This window comes from Strix aluco, chromosome 2 (genome assembly GCF_031877795.1).
Source record: "Strix aluco isolate bStrAlu1 chromosome 2, bStrAlu1.hap1, whole genome shotgun sequence".
Taxonomy (NCBI): domain Eukaryota; kingdom Metazoa; phylum Chordata; class Aves; order Strigiformes; family Strigidae; genus Strix; species Strix aluco.
Genome location: NC_133932.1, coordinates 44238568 through 44255763, shown reverse-complemented (window position 1 = coordinate 44255763; position 17196 = coordinate 44238568). Strand labels below are relative to the sequence as shown.

Here is a 17196-nt window from a genome sequence, read left to right as displayed (position 1 = left end):
GTCAGCTGCTACCTCATATCAAGTCAGACTAGCCAGCAAGTAGCAAGAGCCCAGCATCTGGAAAGACCCATGGTCAGGACTAGTGACCAGGTTAAGGGCCTACAGACTGAGAATGCATAGAGGACACAGACTTAAATCTGTGTTAGTATTCAAGAGACCACCAGACATGCACGTATTTGTGAGCTGAGTGAGTGAGCACATGTGTATGTTCTGCGAGTGACCTTTGAGCTGGACTAGCCAGAAAGTAGGAGCAGACCAGCATCCAGAAAGACCCAAGGTCTGAGCCAGTGACCAGATGAGGAGCCTGGGAGTCAGGTACAAGTATTGGAGAAACTTGAAAGTCTATGCTAATATTTAAAAGATCTGGGGGGGGGGGTGTTAGCGCATCAATAGGTTGAAGGTGTGTGCATGTACCTACAGCACAGTTAAATCCTAATCAGTCAGCCACCAGCAACTGCAGCAGGCTGCCTGTGCTGTTATACTTATGTGAGTGCTGGTTGTTTTTATGGGTGTGCTGGTAAAGGCACTGATCTCTGTGTTGATCTGTGTGGTTGTCAGTGTTTGTACTCTGTGTGTGTGTGCATCTGCTGGTCTGTCTGCAGGAATAGCTGCTCAGCCTGGCTGCTGGATGGACAAGAGAAGCCCCTGGCTCGAATTTGGCTCAAGCAGAAGGAGAAAGAGAACCCTTTGTGGTCCCAAAGTCACAGTCTGAGGTTCATGTTGGTTTTAAGCACACTAAGACTTTCACTACATCATAGACCCTCTTAAATGTTAAACCTCCTTCCTTGTTCAGCAAGATTTTTTTTGCTATTGGCAACAATTCTGGATCTAGATACCATGTACACCGTTAAACTAAAGCCCAGCCAACACTGACGTCATCAAGAAATAGAAAATACGTATCTTCATGCCCAGCACACTCTGACAGCTTTCTTAACCAATTCAAACAACTAGTCCTGAGGACTTAGTGGCTAAACTAAAAAAGATAACCAGGTTTCCTCTCTATCCCTTGCTGACTGCAATTCAGATTGAGATTTCATGTAATTCCAACTGAGGTTGTAAGATACGTTGTTGGAAAGCAACAGAAATATGTATTTATCAGATGGTTGTAGAACTACGAGTGGAGAACTTAGACAAAAGAATTCACAGAGCTCTGTAAAGTGTGTAGAAGCAAGGTTCATTGTTTGACAAGCTAATTATGGAATGATCTGATTGTATAAATTTGATTTGTGTGATTGGGTTTTACACAAATACAAAATAAAGAGACACTCCTAACTCCTAACATACCAGGCTCTGTGCTAAACTACACTAAATTCTGAAAGAGACTCCAGACACATTCCTGCTATTCACAGTCCCTCAATATAGCACTTACACTGAGTACCAAGGGTTTGCAATAAAGTCTTACAGTTGTCTTCTAAATACCTGTGCCCAGTGACTCCTCACACTGGCACTGGAGCCTGGACTTCTAAGAACACCTGCTGCTACTGCAGATGAGAAAAAAGGGTCAGAGCAGGGATCATCATACTGAAATAGATATATGAAAAGCTTAACGCTTGGGAAATAAAACTTTTTAAATGAAGCTGAAGTACACAATGTTCCTGCAGGCTAGTTAAATCAAATTCTGATTAAGAAAAACCTTAAGGGTTCACTGGCTTTAAAGCGTGAGCCACTATATTGAGAATTCTGTTACCACTGTGTTTGAAAATTGTTGTTTAGCTACTGAATGCCTAGTATATATAGAATTTTACTTTTCCTTGGCTTTTGTCTTATATGAGACACATTCTTCATTGACCAAAAGAAAAAAAAAAAAAAGAAAACATTTTTCAAAAAAGTTCTAGAAAAACTCAATGTAGGAAAAAATGAATATTAATTCAACAGTGTAATTATCAAGCACTCTTAAGGCATAACACTTCAAGCTTGAAAGCTCAGTTTCAATATTGCCTGCTAGCATTCATGCCTTAAAATAAAATCTGTGCCCCAGACAGTTACTTAATTAGTTTAAATTGTCTTTTCTCTCCTGGATAAAATATAGTAATTAAAACAAACAAACAAAAAGACATTAAAGTTCAAACCAACTAGCTCTTCTTTCCCTCAGCTCCTCAGACCATCTTGTGAAAAACATCAGATTTTATCATGATCTGCCGACTCCAAAAGTTCTTGCCCATAAGGTTCAATTTCTTTCCTACAGATACCTCCTCATTTAAAAACACAATATATTAATGTAATGTTTTCAAGAACTCTATAATTGTTTTCAGCCTCTTTAGGAAAAAAAGATCTGTGTAATTGTTCCATCTTTCCATACATTTTGCTATTAATATAAATACTAGTAGGGTGGGTTGATTTGGGGGTTTTTGGGTTGGGGTTTTTTTTTGGGGGGGGGGGGGGCGGGGGGGGCAGGGAGCATTTATTTTTCGGTCTTCTGTCCACTTTCAGCAAAGTTAGACAAGGATCTCCAACACTCCAATGCTTTGTGGAACTCAATAGCTGGACAGACAAAGTCAACACAAATGAAGAAAAATTACAGCAGCCTCAACAGTCGTTCTCAGTCAGAAAATCACTAGCTGGTTTAGGGAAGGGGGGAAACTTAGTCTTCAGTGTATATTTGGGGTGGAGCACGGACGTGGAAGGGTCTTTCACAGATGAATTAATGGGAGACAGAGACATGCTGTGATTACTCCAGGAGCAGAGGAGAATAGGAAAAACGGATATAAGACAGAAGTCTAGAATATCAAGCTTCTTTAGTTTGGCTGCTCAAGAAACAACTGTTTGATACTGCTGGTAATTTCCCCACCCTGCATGTGTGGCTGGAAACAAAAGATTACTTTTTATAGCCAATTTAGAGCTAGACATAGATTTACTGATTAATTTATAGGATGAAACAAATCTGTGTCTTTGGAGTTTTCACTGGGTTTATTATGTAAACAGATAAAGACTAGAAGCAAGAAACAGGAAAAGGAGAGGGGAGAAAGTAAGGAGTTCTGTCTTATTCAAGGACACATTCTGGCTCCTTCTTGTCCATCCACAGCTGTTATCAAATAGATTAGCAGCAATATGCTATTCTAAGACTGAATTAATTATCTTTTCATTTTTTAGCTCTATTGAAATTGAAGGAGATAATTTCTTATCAAGTTCTAAAACACAGCAGATATTTTTAAATAGAGAAATAGGCTAAGATAATGTGAAATAACAGCCTCCCCTGAGGCTAATTTGCATAGTTTAAATGCTCTGAAGTGCTATACTCTGGATGTTCAGTAACAAATCACGAGATTCTGATGAAACCTACTGCATGGTCTAGCTTAAATCTGTGAGGCAATTATAGCTTGAAAATCTGTTTTCCATGATAAATCTGCATGGGAAGTCTTACGTGGATTTGCATGAGGCTATGCAAAAGATGGGTTTCTGATGTCTTCCGTTCTTTTATTTGCATCCTGAATATCTTTTTTTCCTCTCTCTCCTTTCACATCAGGAAAGCATGCTGAAGTAGATAAATAACTTCTGTATATAGTCAAGGGAATGTACTGTTCTCCTTCAACTCAAGGGATTGTTTATAAAAGAACAGTAAGAGAGACTTTCTGCTTTTTCTTACAGTGCTGCCTTTCACTTCATTAACTTTAAGTTATTTCACTAAAACAGTTGCTTGGGTTTCCAGAAACACATAAAGATATGTCCACACCATATAATTTGTAAAGAAAGTAAAACTCAAAGGCAAAAAGAGTACATATAACAGGCCCCATAAATATATGTAAAATATGGCCTGAAGACATTTCAGAAAAGTACAAAGAAAAATCTTTAAGGTTTATTGTTCATTGTATTAGAATATGTCATGTTTTGATGTACCAATATAACAAGCACACCTGTTTCAGTGCTGAAAAGCACAACACTCATTAACACTATAATTCCCACTGCCTGTAACTAGACTTTCCTGTAAGAATACTTTTGAGCACAATTTCCCCAACTATTCATTCACATGGTCAGTTTGCAGGAGTGGCTTAAAACGTGACACAAAAATGTCCATGCTGATTACTGATTTTCTCCACGTGAGGAGTCTTAGTTGTGCTGTGGCTTTAGAAAGCTCTCCAAGGCTTCCCATGCTGACAGTAGAGACAACCTGCACTCCAGAATGCCATGAGCTGGAATGCATTGACTTTGTCAGCATATCTCTCTGGAGATAAATATGCCTTAGACTGCATCACTCATGTTGCCATGTCATGTCCCAGTACTGACACCCTCTTTAAAAAAGCATATTTCTCAGTCAGCTATAACATGAGAACACCACCCTTTTATAATGGTTTCACCTGGTTGAGAGAGGTAAGCCAGGGTGATTCAGCAATCAGGAAACTACCATGTACATGAGGTAGGAAGGGGTCCCATGCCTTCCCTTCTGCTGGAAATTTCACTACGAAAATCTGCATCTGTAGAAGCTTCTGAGTGCCATGATGGCACTTCAGAGATAACAGAATAAGCAAAAATGTTAGCTGAAGGTTTAAACAAGGCAAAAGTCATACAGATAGGCCAAAGATGACCAAGAAGAAAAGTCATTTTGTCTTGCATACACTGTGTTCAAGAAGGCTGCTATTTTCTGGTGGGCACAAACAATAAGTTCTTCAAATGCATATGTAATCTTCAGAGTAGCAGTTCACCTGCCTATGATGCAAAGCCTAATTAGGTACAGCACAGCACCACAACTTTGAATTTTTACTGAGAAAATTAGTAGGATTTGAGAATATACCTAAGCCTTGCAAGATAAGAAAGGTAAAAACATAAATAGAATGGTAGTAGCAGCTCAAGGACTCAGTAAGAAACTACTGAAATGAAAAGATATAAAAACTCTATGAAAAGAAAGCAAAGAATCAGAAGGTGGCAACTCAGCAACATCATGGATCAACCTATTCCAAGAAGCAGTGAAGGCTGACCTGTCCCCAGATGCCTGATGACAATGTGGGCAGCAAAGATACATCCCATGTCCCACTGGGAATACTAACCACATTAATACCTAGCCTAGCAGCGTGTTAGTCCCAGTTATCTATCTACTGCATGTATTAGCCAATAAAACAAAGCTGTGTATTCTAAAACTGCATAAATCCTGCTTGCAAAGTCTCTTTGTGTACAGTAAAAGATGCACACCCCAAAAGTGATCCAGTGAGGAAGGAATATCATAACCCCAAGGTGGAGGACAGGTAGGTCTCACTCAAATGACAATTCCAGTGAAGATGATATCACAATATTCTTGTGAAGCTCCTGGTTGATAGACCACAAGCTCTATGGGACCTCCATCAGTCACGGACAATCCACCAATCTACAGTGGGATACATCCTGTCAGTAAACCTTTCTCTGACAGACTGGTGATAAGGACATGTGGACCATAAATTTTTCTACTGGGTATCCAACAACCATTAACTTTCCATCTAGATACAGTCTGCAATATTTAAAGTCCTATATTCATAGTAACGTAGCAGAACTGGAGCTAAATCTGCCTTTGTGCACTGAATTGATCCAGGAGTTAACCCTGGACCCTTCCAGGAAGCCAGCCCTAACAGCATCTCAGGAGCAGGAACAGAAGAAGCAGCAAGGTAAAAAATGGGAACACTAAAAGGCAAAACCTGGTCTACTAAATTGGGCCCCTTCCCAAAAAAGAGAAACAAAAGAGTAGAAGGAAAAGATGAGTTGCAGCCTTGTGAGCTGAGTGTAACGGCACTTGAGGAACAGTATCAGTAGGAGCCACTGATGGTTGTCTTCAGAAGACTGCCTGCCTCCTCCTCGCCTTCATTACTTTCTGACGTCATTCCTTCTCCATCTATGAGGAAACCTACCTACCAGTTTGTCCTGGTTTAACCAGGATAGGGTTAAGTTTCCCCAGCAGTGGGGGGGAGCTCTAGCCGGGTTATTCAGATACCATGCAGATGTCACATCCTGGCAGGTCACATTTTCCTGGCGCGGGAGCGCGGTGCACTCGTGGTTTTGTACATCGTGCTTCCCACTGCTGTATTTGGTAGCTATTTTGCTCTGTACATTGCTATCACTATTACTGTTATTGTTATTGTTGTTGTTGGTTGTGTTGCTATTGCACTGTTGTATTAAACCTTTCCTTATTTCAGTCTTGGGGCTTTGTATTTCACTCCCTTTGTGGGGGAGGGGCAACGGCCGCGTGGTCTCAGACCCCGGCAGGGGCTAAACCACCACACAGTCCCATGCTCCTAGACATGAAGAGTCAGACAGATGTCTGACACCTACCTGCAAAGTCTTCTGCATAAATGGTACTCAGTCTCGAAACAGTTAACATACCCATGACACAGCATACTGTAGAGCTATTTGGAAAGCAGGGGAAGAGAAAGCTCAAACCAACAACCTCAACTGTAAGTTTCAGAGCAGCCCACGTTCAATTCAAATTGCTCTACCTAGTTTTACACAATTTTCAATTTGTTTTCCTAAATTAGGTGCTCAAATTCATTATTATTTATTGTGGCCACTACATAATAAAAAAGTCATCTCTCTACATTCAAGTTTAAAATCTTCCTCACAAATAAATCCAGACCAGGAGTTATTTACACTATCTAGAAGATGTTCAAGAAAATCTAAATCAGGAATCATGAACTTTGTTTTTCCATATGCCAGCATCTGCACCATGGGCTTTAAAGGCCACTCTCACTGACAGAGGCAGCTTTTGACTTGATCCTAGGCTGTACACTTCCTGAAAGAATCTTGTGTAGCACAAGTAATTGTGTACCACAGCTTATGAACTACTCACATTTTGAACAGTTTTGCTCAGAAAAGTGAAACTTGATAGTTTCAAAAGAGGAAAAATCAGGGAGGCAATAACACTAATGAAAGAAAAACAAAACCAAAGGAAAGTAGCAAAAGTTCATCACAAGGAAGGAAGACTCAAATAGATAAAACAGAAAAATATGTAGACTAAGGAAGCTCAAAGGAAATCTGCACCTTAATCTTCCAGCATTTCAATGGAACTCTAATTCCTTCAGTTTCCCTGTGAAAATGCATGCCAAATAAAAAGGAAATGTTGAATCTAAAACCCTGAAAAGGAGGAAACCACCTTTTTTCAAGTGAATCTCCTAATTATCCTAACATTTCATTTTTCCTTGCAGTGAGGTCTCAGTGTGTGCGTGTCACCACCTTCTCCAGTTAATTTCATTATTAACTGTATATAAAGATAAAAATAGGATGGTATTGCATATGTACCTGGTCATTCAGTCTTTTTATTGCTTGAATGTCCCTTTCCTACAGGATCCATTATATGAATATTGACTAGTTCCTGACGCAACCTCTGATGTAAGTTATAAAGTGTAAAATTATTTCTGCTTCTTGTGAGTGACCAAACCATGATCACAGAATGCAGTTAAAACATGGAAGAAGAAAGAGGGCTTAACATTTTCCAACACCTTTTCAAAATAGTCTGCTAGAATGGAGAAGTATTTCTCACAGCTCTTTTTTTTTTTTTTTTTTTTTTTTTTAAGCTCTTCAAGTCATCTGGTGATAATGAAAGCATTATAAAAGAGACCGAGTCTTCCTAGGAGCTAAGACAACCAGGAAAATCAAGTATGTTAGTTTCATTGTTTTTCAGTCTTTGAAAGCAATCACAAAAAAAAAAAAACCAAAACAAAACAGTTTCTACATGCAGAATTACTGAAAGAAAAAAGAAGACGCAAATAAGTATAGAATTAAAGGCTGAAGTCTTGAAATCTAACAGTTTGGGGAAATGGCCTGAGGACCTGAACAAAATTTATGCCATTTCTTAGGTGAAATTTGTTTAAAAGCCATATTATCCACAATCATAGTGGACTGTACATGACATAAAAAGTGCATTAAAATGCTTTCTCAAATATTGTTGAATAAAGTATGAAACTATAATAGTAACATGCTTCCAAAGTACATACACAGAATTTTAATATCTCAAATCTGATGGCCATCAAAGTGGTTTAACACTGCAGGCAGCTTTTTGAAAAATGTCTCCCTAACAGTGTATATATTTATTGAATATATTTTAATCTTTCCTTCTTAAGTGCTTGGGAGAGTTAATAAATACATGTATTTTACACTAAAGCAAAGTCAGACGGCAAAATTAAATAGCAAATCACAGACATCTCAGTAAAAAGGGAAAAGAGATGAACATGGAAGAGTTGACATGACAGTTTTAAAATATAGAAGTTTCTAAATATAAAACTTGTGCTGAAATGTGGAGAGAGATATCCGAAAAAACAGGTTCAGCTAACTGTCCCATTTACTGTTCTTGTTTGATAGTACCCCACGTTGTTCACAACAGACAGGCTTATTGACCACCTGGACATCAGCTAAGCCATAAAATGCAATGAGACTGGAGGTTGAAAGCAAAATGAGATCACAGCTTCAGTATTAGGACCAGGTGAAGTAATGCAGTCTGTGTTACTGGGAAACAGTACTAAGCAGTCCAAAAGACTTATGCTGCTACTGTGAAGCCAAGACAGGAAAAAAGGATACTCTACCATGAGAAACAATTTCACAGCATGGCTAGTATTTTGGATTTTTTGTAAAAGTATGATGAAAAAATGATTCCAAGATTCTCAGCCTATCTCACTATTTCTGAATTTCTCCCTTCAGTTTTTAAAGTCAGAGAGGAAAAAAACCCAAGTAATTAATTAGCAGTAACCACAGTTTTTCCACAAGCATAAATGTTGCTCATAAAATGATCTAGCAATCATATTCCAGCAAGTCTACTAATATTTGGTTCCAGCACATTTTCAAAGTATTCTTTCCTCATCGGGAACAGTGGTAAAGCAGTAACACCTGCATCTAATCCACACTTCATCTGCTGTTAAGTGTAGGGGAAAAGAAGTACTGAGTCTTTCCATAAAAATTATTCTTAACATGATTCCCGTCCCTGACTTGTGAATGAGACCAGTTGCAAAAAAAAGCCTGCATTCACCCATTTTATGGCCTCCCAGCAAGGGAGATCAGGCTTCAGAATCCTCAGAGGAAAAGATTTACATCATGAAAATATTTTAAAAATAAAAGAAAAAGTAGTGGAAAGTACAATTTATAAAGATTGCTTTCCTGCTCTAATATTTCTGTCAAGTGATTGCTCTGTCAGTTTTACTATGTACATGAATTAGATTGTTTTGGACAGTTTCTTACTGCTTCTGTGAAAAAAATAAATGTAATCTTATGACAACAGTTATAACTTTTATATATGCCCATGTAAAATGTACATATAGAAAATCATATGATTTCCAGATCAATTCTTCCATCTTCTTTTTCTTCTAAATCTTTCTTTCTGTATCACCCAGAAATATTGTTGAGGCATAGGAAACTTCAAGGAGATAAAACAAAAACAGTTCCTTGCTGGAAACAGCAAGGTCTGCAACATCCTTTACGAAATAAAGGTGTGGCAAGTACATCTTCAGGAAAATCACAGTATGTGGCAAATTTCTGAATGAAATTGAAAACAAGTCACCCTCATTTCATTTTTCTAACTCAGGTCTTTGAGATAAATACTATTTCTTCAAGAAACATGGTATGGCTTACTCTGGTATCTATAGTAACATGAAATGGACACTCACACATACATTTGTGGGGAATACCAGCAAGGAAAATTATTTTGTTTGGTAAATGATTTAATAATTTATCTGTGTGTTTTGAAATGAGAAAGCATATCTGAAGTAATTATAGAAATCATTATCAGGAAAAATATTTAAATATTCTGTATAAATACAGAAATCTACCTATCTCCTATACTTCAGCGGTTAGTAACTTGTAATGATTGAAATACTCTAATTTTGTGGTAACGCAAGCTTTACCATACCACTGGATAAATCGAATAAAACAATTGCTATCATACAAAAGTCATAAATCAATTTTGGTAAAATTATAACACTAAAGGCAATTCACTCCTTTCCTATCCTATCTCAGATCAGATGTGACCAGCAATGTCATGTAAAACTTAATTATAAAAATAAAACCAAATAGCTTAATTCTTTCCATATAGTTCAGGTTTATAGTTTCTAGATTTTATTGTCACATTTGAAATGATCAGGAACAACATAGGAAAATACAGAAAATAATAATTTGCAACAGAAACTATCTTAGAAGAAAAAAACGTTGAAAGGACTGGCAAGTCTGAAGAGAAAAATAAGCATATCTAGAACCAAATAATGGTGAAGTTTATTTCATATTTTGTTTTCCGTTAATTCAGTAAAAAGTAAAAGCACTTATAAATGTTTAACTCTTATTTCAGGAATTTCTTACCTGCTCCTTTTCTCCTTAACTGATCCTTTAAACTAGAAGATTTTGTTTTAAAAAGAAATTTATTAGCAATTATACGTTTTTCCTTTCTGGTACTTCAGGTTTTAGGAAACTGTGACTTGTTGCAGTATAAATTGATAAAATAAGTATTGATAATGGTTTAAATATATTTAAAAGATTACTTTTCAAGTGTACTCATTTGCATTTATTACAAAAACATAATTTCTCATTTTAAAAACTATTAAGAAGCCTTTCAATTTAAATTTAATTATGAATTTTAACAATTGATGCTTTTCTACCTAGTATTTCATAAACATTTTTATAGTGGTGTTGCTAATCTCGACAGTCCTAAAATACAACTATATTTACTTGGATTTAATCTCTTAATTCAAAGTCATTCCTAGGAATATGTCAAGACTGCATTAGTATATTGGTTCATTCACCCTTTTTATTTCAAACTCGTAGCTCCTATTATGAGGTCAGATTGCATTCCTCTTGTTTCTTTTACACATAATCATCATTTTGACATCACACATGACAGTTGTGCCTGATAATAAGACATTATTTATAAAAGAAATCAGATTTCAAAAGTCCAAGAAAATCATTGCAGGGTTGAGGAAAAATAATTGCCAAAAAATGAACAATTCACACTTCAGAGGAACTTTACTGAATATACCTCTGATTATTACTTATTTAGTTTGAGTAAAACAAACTTACTTCACTGACATGGGGCTAATTCTTGTTTCCATAAGGAGGCAGATTCAAAACATCAACTGATGAGTTACACTCATCGAAATACGAAATTTTATACACACTCTAGATTTCAGGAACCATAAAAGATCACAGCTTGTAAAAAATTCAAAGTAGAACTCAAGAAATTACATACTTCCTGACTGTTTAAGCAGAAGATGGAAAACAGATTCCTTACTGGTGGACTTGAATAAGACAGATGCACTGAGATGACAACCGGACTGCTCCTGATCTAAAAACAAAATGTAAAAAAATCATTCATGGAAACTCATTTTGAAGTCAAAATTGATTGAACAATTTCCCTAATAGAACAGCTTCATAGAAAGAGGTTTTAAAAAGTACATTCTCAAATGGGAGTGCATGGGCCTTTTTTTCCCCCTTTGCTTAAAGGTTCTCTCAGTATTTTTCTCATTGTGATGACGTAAAATATAATATGGAGATCTTCTTAAATACAATTAAAATAAAATAACTTACCATCAAGAAATCCCAAAGTTTAAAATGTTTTCAGTTAAATAACATATAGACATTACAAAAAAACCTGATTTCTGGATAAAAAAATCAAATGGCCAAGAAAGCCCATGGTGATACAAAACTTGTAAAGGAAAAGTGAGAGAGAAAGGGGTTCAGGACTAGCAGTACTGCAACAGTTGCAGACAAGAATTACTTTCTGTATGACAAGTTAGCAGATCAACTAACAGATTAGTTCATAGAGACAGAAGATTTAGACATTATTTTGATTGTTTCCACTGGTTACTGTCAATGTTGTGGATAAATGAAAAATTAAATAGGAAAACCTGGTTTGGGTTTTGGAGCTGTTCCAGCAGTCAAAGGTGTCTTGTTAAAAGAATTGATACTTTCAGGAAATGCCTTGTAGGAAATATATCTAGCAGTTAACTCCAAGAATCTAAGCCCAATAGATGGGCTATATCTGAATAATGTGTCATATTAAAGGGTAGTAGCACTGAATGATGAACTGCTGACAGCAAGATATGATACACAGGAATGCATCAAACAGCCAGGGGAATACTGTCATTTGGGGATATGGAACAAAATTAAAATAGCTTTAAGGAACATAACAATGAGCAAAGATGTTTAGGAAGGCAAAGAAAAGCTGTCCTGGAAATATCAAACTTCTTGCTTCTTGTGAGAAGAGAAACAGCCTCAAAATTATTTCACCTCAAGAACAAAGGTTCAGGTTTTGGAAACCAGCTTGGAGGTTCAAAATGAAATTTGCAATCTATAGGGAATTAAAGAACTGAAGGGCCCTTTCCAAATATTAAAAGATGGGTGCATAAGAAAAGCCTACACACCCATTTTAATATATCAGTAAAGCAACTACATTGCTGTCTGTCTTGACTTGCTTTAGGATGTTTCAAAACTGGATTTATCAGTTCAGAAGTGCATTTATATATTGCACTCTTTTTTTAATTGGTAGCTAACATCATGGTTTGAATTATGCCAAAATCAGCACAAAGTGTTGTTAGCACTTTTATTCTAAACTGATTATCCACATTCAAAACTGTTTTGAAAATAATAGATTTCTTCACATTTGAATTACTTTATTCTAACACTGACTTAAATATATGCAATAATACTTATGTCCAATGTATTTTGCCTGAAAGAAAAATAACTGTTAGTAGCAGACTTGTCTTTGAGCATTTAGTTGAGTTACATAATAAAGTCAGAGAACACAGTTTGAAAACATTTTGCAATGCACATTTAAATAGTGGCAATCCTAGTTTGGAAGTCTTTGTATGGAAAAAGACATGGACAAGCTACTGTACATGCAGCCTTACCTTGGAAATAAGGTAAATTTTAATAATCAACAACATGAGACATTTCTTTTAATATGACTGTGCACACACCCTTACCAAAAGCAATCTTACACACTGACACAGATATCAGTTTTGATAACGCAGATAACACTGGATTTGAGAGAGGAATGAATTTACTTCCCTTATCCGATTCCTAATTACCACTGTAGCTTTAATCTTTTATTTAATCATGGCCCTTCAAACTTTGAAGTGAGTATTTTCTAAAAAACAGTTGCACTTTTTTCCTGAAACTTCAAAATACATTTGACCTATTGAAAACATGAAATTAAATTATCCATGTGAACCAAAATAAAGCATTATAGGTATTAACAAATCACTAATACTTAGGGACAATTCTTATAGAGGTGAACTCTATGGGATCTGGTTTACACTGGAGACTTCTGTAGTATCAATTATTTGTATCAGTTGAGTTGATTCCATAAAAGATTAGTAGAATTATATAGTGGTATTTACAGAAGAGCAGTAACACTCAACTTGAAACAGTTGAACTAGCACAAATGGTCACTGAACCACCTGTAACAAGAGTTTGCATATTCTGTAGCTAAGATCATTGGTTCATATTGGGGAAAATCACCTGCTGCCAAATAAACATTACTCCCATGAATATTCTTAATGTAGCTACGAATGCTTACATTTATAAGAGCTGCAGATTTAAGCCACAGATATGTATCTAAATCCCAGGAAGAAAACTCATTCCTATTAAATTCAGTGAAAAACCACCAAGTTTTAGGAGGCCCAAGATTTCATCCCTTCATCACAAATTATGGTATGTTGGGTAGTTTTACTCGCTCTATAATTATCCAAAATAAAGGACTGTTTGTGCTACAATATCAGTCAAAATTCACAGAAAGAATAATTTCTGAGGAATAATGCTCTTGGGTTTGACAAAGCTTCAGAAATGCAAATAACAGCTTCAGAAATGGTCCAGATATGACAATTCCCAATTTATTTCTATTTTAATTCCTGAACTATGCAATTCTAAACATAATTTCACATCTATCTAGGGCAGAAACTGTCTACGGAATATTACTTGATAACAAGATACAGATAACTTCTGTAATCTTCTTTAAAGCATTAAGTAAATCTATAAATGTTGATGTTTATTGCTTGTACACTTTAATTGAGATGCCCTATTTTCATTGCTGCCACTTTTAACTCTCTTAAGAAGTGGCACATGGTCTGAAACACAATTTGTAAAGATCAAGATCAATCAAACATTTCACTACTTTCTGTTGATTTCTCCATTCTGCCCTCTCTCTGGACTCAAATAACACCACCAATGAACATGTAGAGTCCAGTGCAAGATTAAATAAAGGAAGGCAATTCAGAAACTTGCTTGGTTTAATGCTAAAATACCAGTAAGAGGTTTCAAAATGGTAGTAGTTTGGGTTTTTTATTACTAAGCCTACAATTTTAAGTGCTGTTCTCAGAGATGGATTCAACTTCCGTGAATTTGAGTTACCTGCTGACAGGGTCATTTCTACTCTTTGGATTAACATTTTTCAGGAAAAAATAGGTTTTAAGATGACTAGGCTGCCATTCTTTAAGGAATAAATTAAGACTACTTTCTATTTCAAACTAAAATGTTTGTGTTTAACTAATTCAGATGGAAGGTTACTATTATGTCTGAAGCAACATTACTATCATTCCTAATTAGCTTGTACTTTCACAAGTGTATTTTTGCACTGTTACAAGCAATCCTAGGACAAAAATATGGTCTTTATGTCAAAACACATTAATATAAAGTGTAGATCATCACAAAATGGGTAAGAGATCCAATCTTCTCCATAACTTAGGACTGTAAATGGTCTTGAAATAATGTTCAGTTTTGGACATTTCATTAACAAACTGGTACAAGCAAGATAAACAGGGAAAAAAAATAAAAAAAAGAAAAAGGAAATTTGTGTAAGATCAAGTTCAGAACAACCAAAGCTCAGTTCTTGGTATGAAAGGAAATGTACTAGAAATAACGTATTCATACTAGGATAACTTTCTCACTGGACTGATTAGCCTTGTGGGATGACAAATTCATTCTTAATGTTGAAAAAACAAGTTAATTAGCTTTTACTGTACACTGGGCTAACATATCTGCATTGCTATGGTATACACAGTATCAAAGTTAATATCTTAAAATACCGTTTGCTTCTTTTTCAGGTAAACTATGTCTTGAGAACATGAAAGTTCAATGAAATATATAGCCATTATGGAAATTATTTCCCAGGGTATGCAAGGGCCAGAAATACTAAGCTGAACCTGTGCATCTATGACTTTGCTTATAAGACTAAATTTCTCTTCCTCTGGAAAGAAGCAAATAGGAATTACAGTAAATATTGCTACAGAGAGCAAATCATAGCATGCACAACCACGTCTAAAGACAGCTTGAATGCATAACTCAACTATCTTATTGGAATTAAAAACAAACAAACATTATTTACAGGTCACTAGCAGCAACTGAATTAGAAAACTAACATTGCATGTTAAGCTGATTAACAAATTCAAGACGACTTTTGAAGGACTAGTATGGTTTTACTTCCATGAAGATCACAGTACAATTTTTTTTTTCAAACAAAACTTTTCATAATTCCACAGATCACAGAAACATTAGATGATCATCATCATGTCAGATCTACTGATGTGTAAAGAAAAATCAAGACTAAAATCATCTGATGCTTAAAAACCAACATCAGTCTTCCACTGTCTAAGCCAGTTGCCTCTGCACTGTCTCTATTACTGAAAATCTCCCTGGGACAAGTTAATGTTCTATAGTTAGAAAGATGACTATGTTTTAACTAAAATACTTAAACAATGCAGGTTCTACTAATGTTTCTCAGAACATCACAATTCATTAGGCTTTAGTATCAATATTTAAGGTCTATAAATAATTTCTGATAAAATTGCATTGTGGATAAGTTTGATTGTTCTTTTCCGTTATTTTGTGAATAGTACATTAGATTAGCTTTTTTACAAATAATACTTAGTAGTATTAGAGAACTAAACTGTGCTATCCGGCACTAGATTTATGCTTAACAAACCAAGCAGTTTTCTTCTCATAATTGTCTTTGTTGTACCAATCAGAATACCAGCTTGCACTTTACACTAGAATAAAGCATGCTGCACTCCATGAGGTGCAATGGGAACCTTGATACCACACACACCTACACTTCACAAGATTATATAATCTGTTACTTCCTCATCAAATAGGGTAGGTTGCACAGCAAGTAATTCACAGTGCTTCTATAAGTGTCTGAGCTAAGATAAGCACAAAGGGTAGATGGAATGAGAGGGGAAAATAAAAAAGTTTAACATTTTAGAAGGAAATTTGCATTACTAACAGTGTAAAAGTTTATTTATCTTCAGCTGCTCCAGGGATGATGAGTTGATGAACAAGACCAATTCAAAAAAGACGTATACCAACAATTTGTCAAGGTACTTCTGGACTGAAGTTCTATCACTCATCATGTCAGCCGCTTCCCCTAATTTACATTGCACTCTCTGTCATCATCCATGTCATTAATAATATGGGTCCCAATGCTGACCCCTGTGGTACTACACTCATTATCAGCCAGCAGTTGACTGTCAAGATGTTGATCGCTATCATTTGAGACCAATAGTTCAGTCAAGTTTTTAACCCACTCAGCAGTCTGTTCATCAGTTCTAGACTTCCTTAGCTTCCAAATAAGAATGTTACACGAAACAGTGACAAAAGTCTTACTAAAGAATGGTATGTTACATCCACTGCTTCTCCTTCACTTGCATAATAACTCATTTCCATATAGAAGGCAATCACATTAGTCAATCATGATTTGCACTTAACAAATCCATTCAACTACTCCTGATTACCTTCTTGACCTTCATGCACTTGGAAATGGACTGCAAGAGGATGTGTAATTCATGGGCTACAGACTGCAAAAGGGCTGAAGTGAGGCTGATCAACCTACCGCTCCCTCAGTCTTCCTTCTATCATTTTGAAAAGAAGGAAATAACATAACCTTTTCCCAGTCAACGGAAACATCTCCTGATCAGCATGAATTTTCATAGAGAACCACAGCCCCACAATCACATTGGCCAACTCTTCCATCATTCTGTGAACTTCATCTGGTCTTGTGTCTCTGTATGAATCCAGCTGCTCTATGTCCAAAGCCTATTTCTCCCCTATGAGCTGCCCATCTCCCTTTCAAACCAAGTCAGTACATGCTGCTTTTGGATGAAGTTTTGCTTGCAAAGACTAAGGCAAAAAAAGAGCATTGAGCACTTCATCCTTTTCTGCATTGTCTGTAACTAGTTGATTCCCTGTCATCCATCAATCAAGCTATCTGCATTTTCCCTAAGATTCATTATGCAACTAGTGTACCTTTAGAACCCCATCCTGTAAGGCTCCACTTTC

The 17196-nt window shown here is 36.2% G+C and overlaps 1 protein-coding gene across 1 annotated transcript in view; it reads right to left on the bottom strand.

The window, feature by feature from the left end:
• CFAP47 (cilia and flagella associated protein 47) overlaps positions 1 to 17196 on the bottom strand; it is a 347392-nt gene that overhangs the window by 58100 nt on the left and 272096 nt on the right. The window contains exon 57 of the mRNA XM_074816879.1: positions 11114 to 11209. Coding sequence (XP_074672980.1) covers positions 11114 to 11209 — 96 coding nt within the window. The remainder of the gene's footprint in view (positions 1 to 11113; positions 11210 to 17196) is intronic.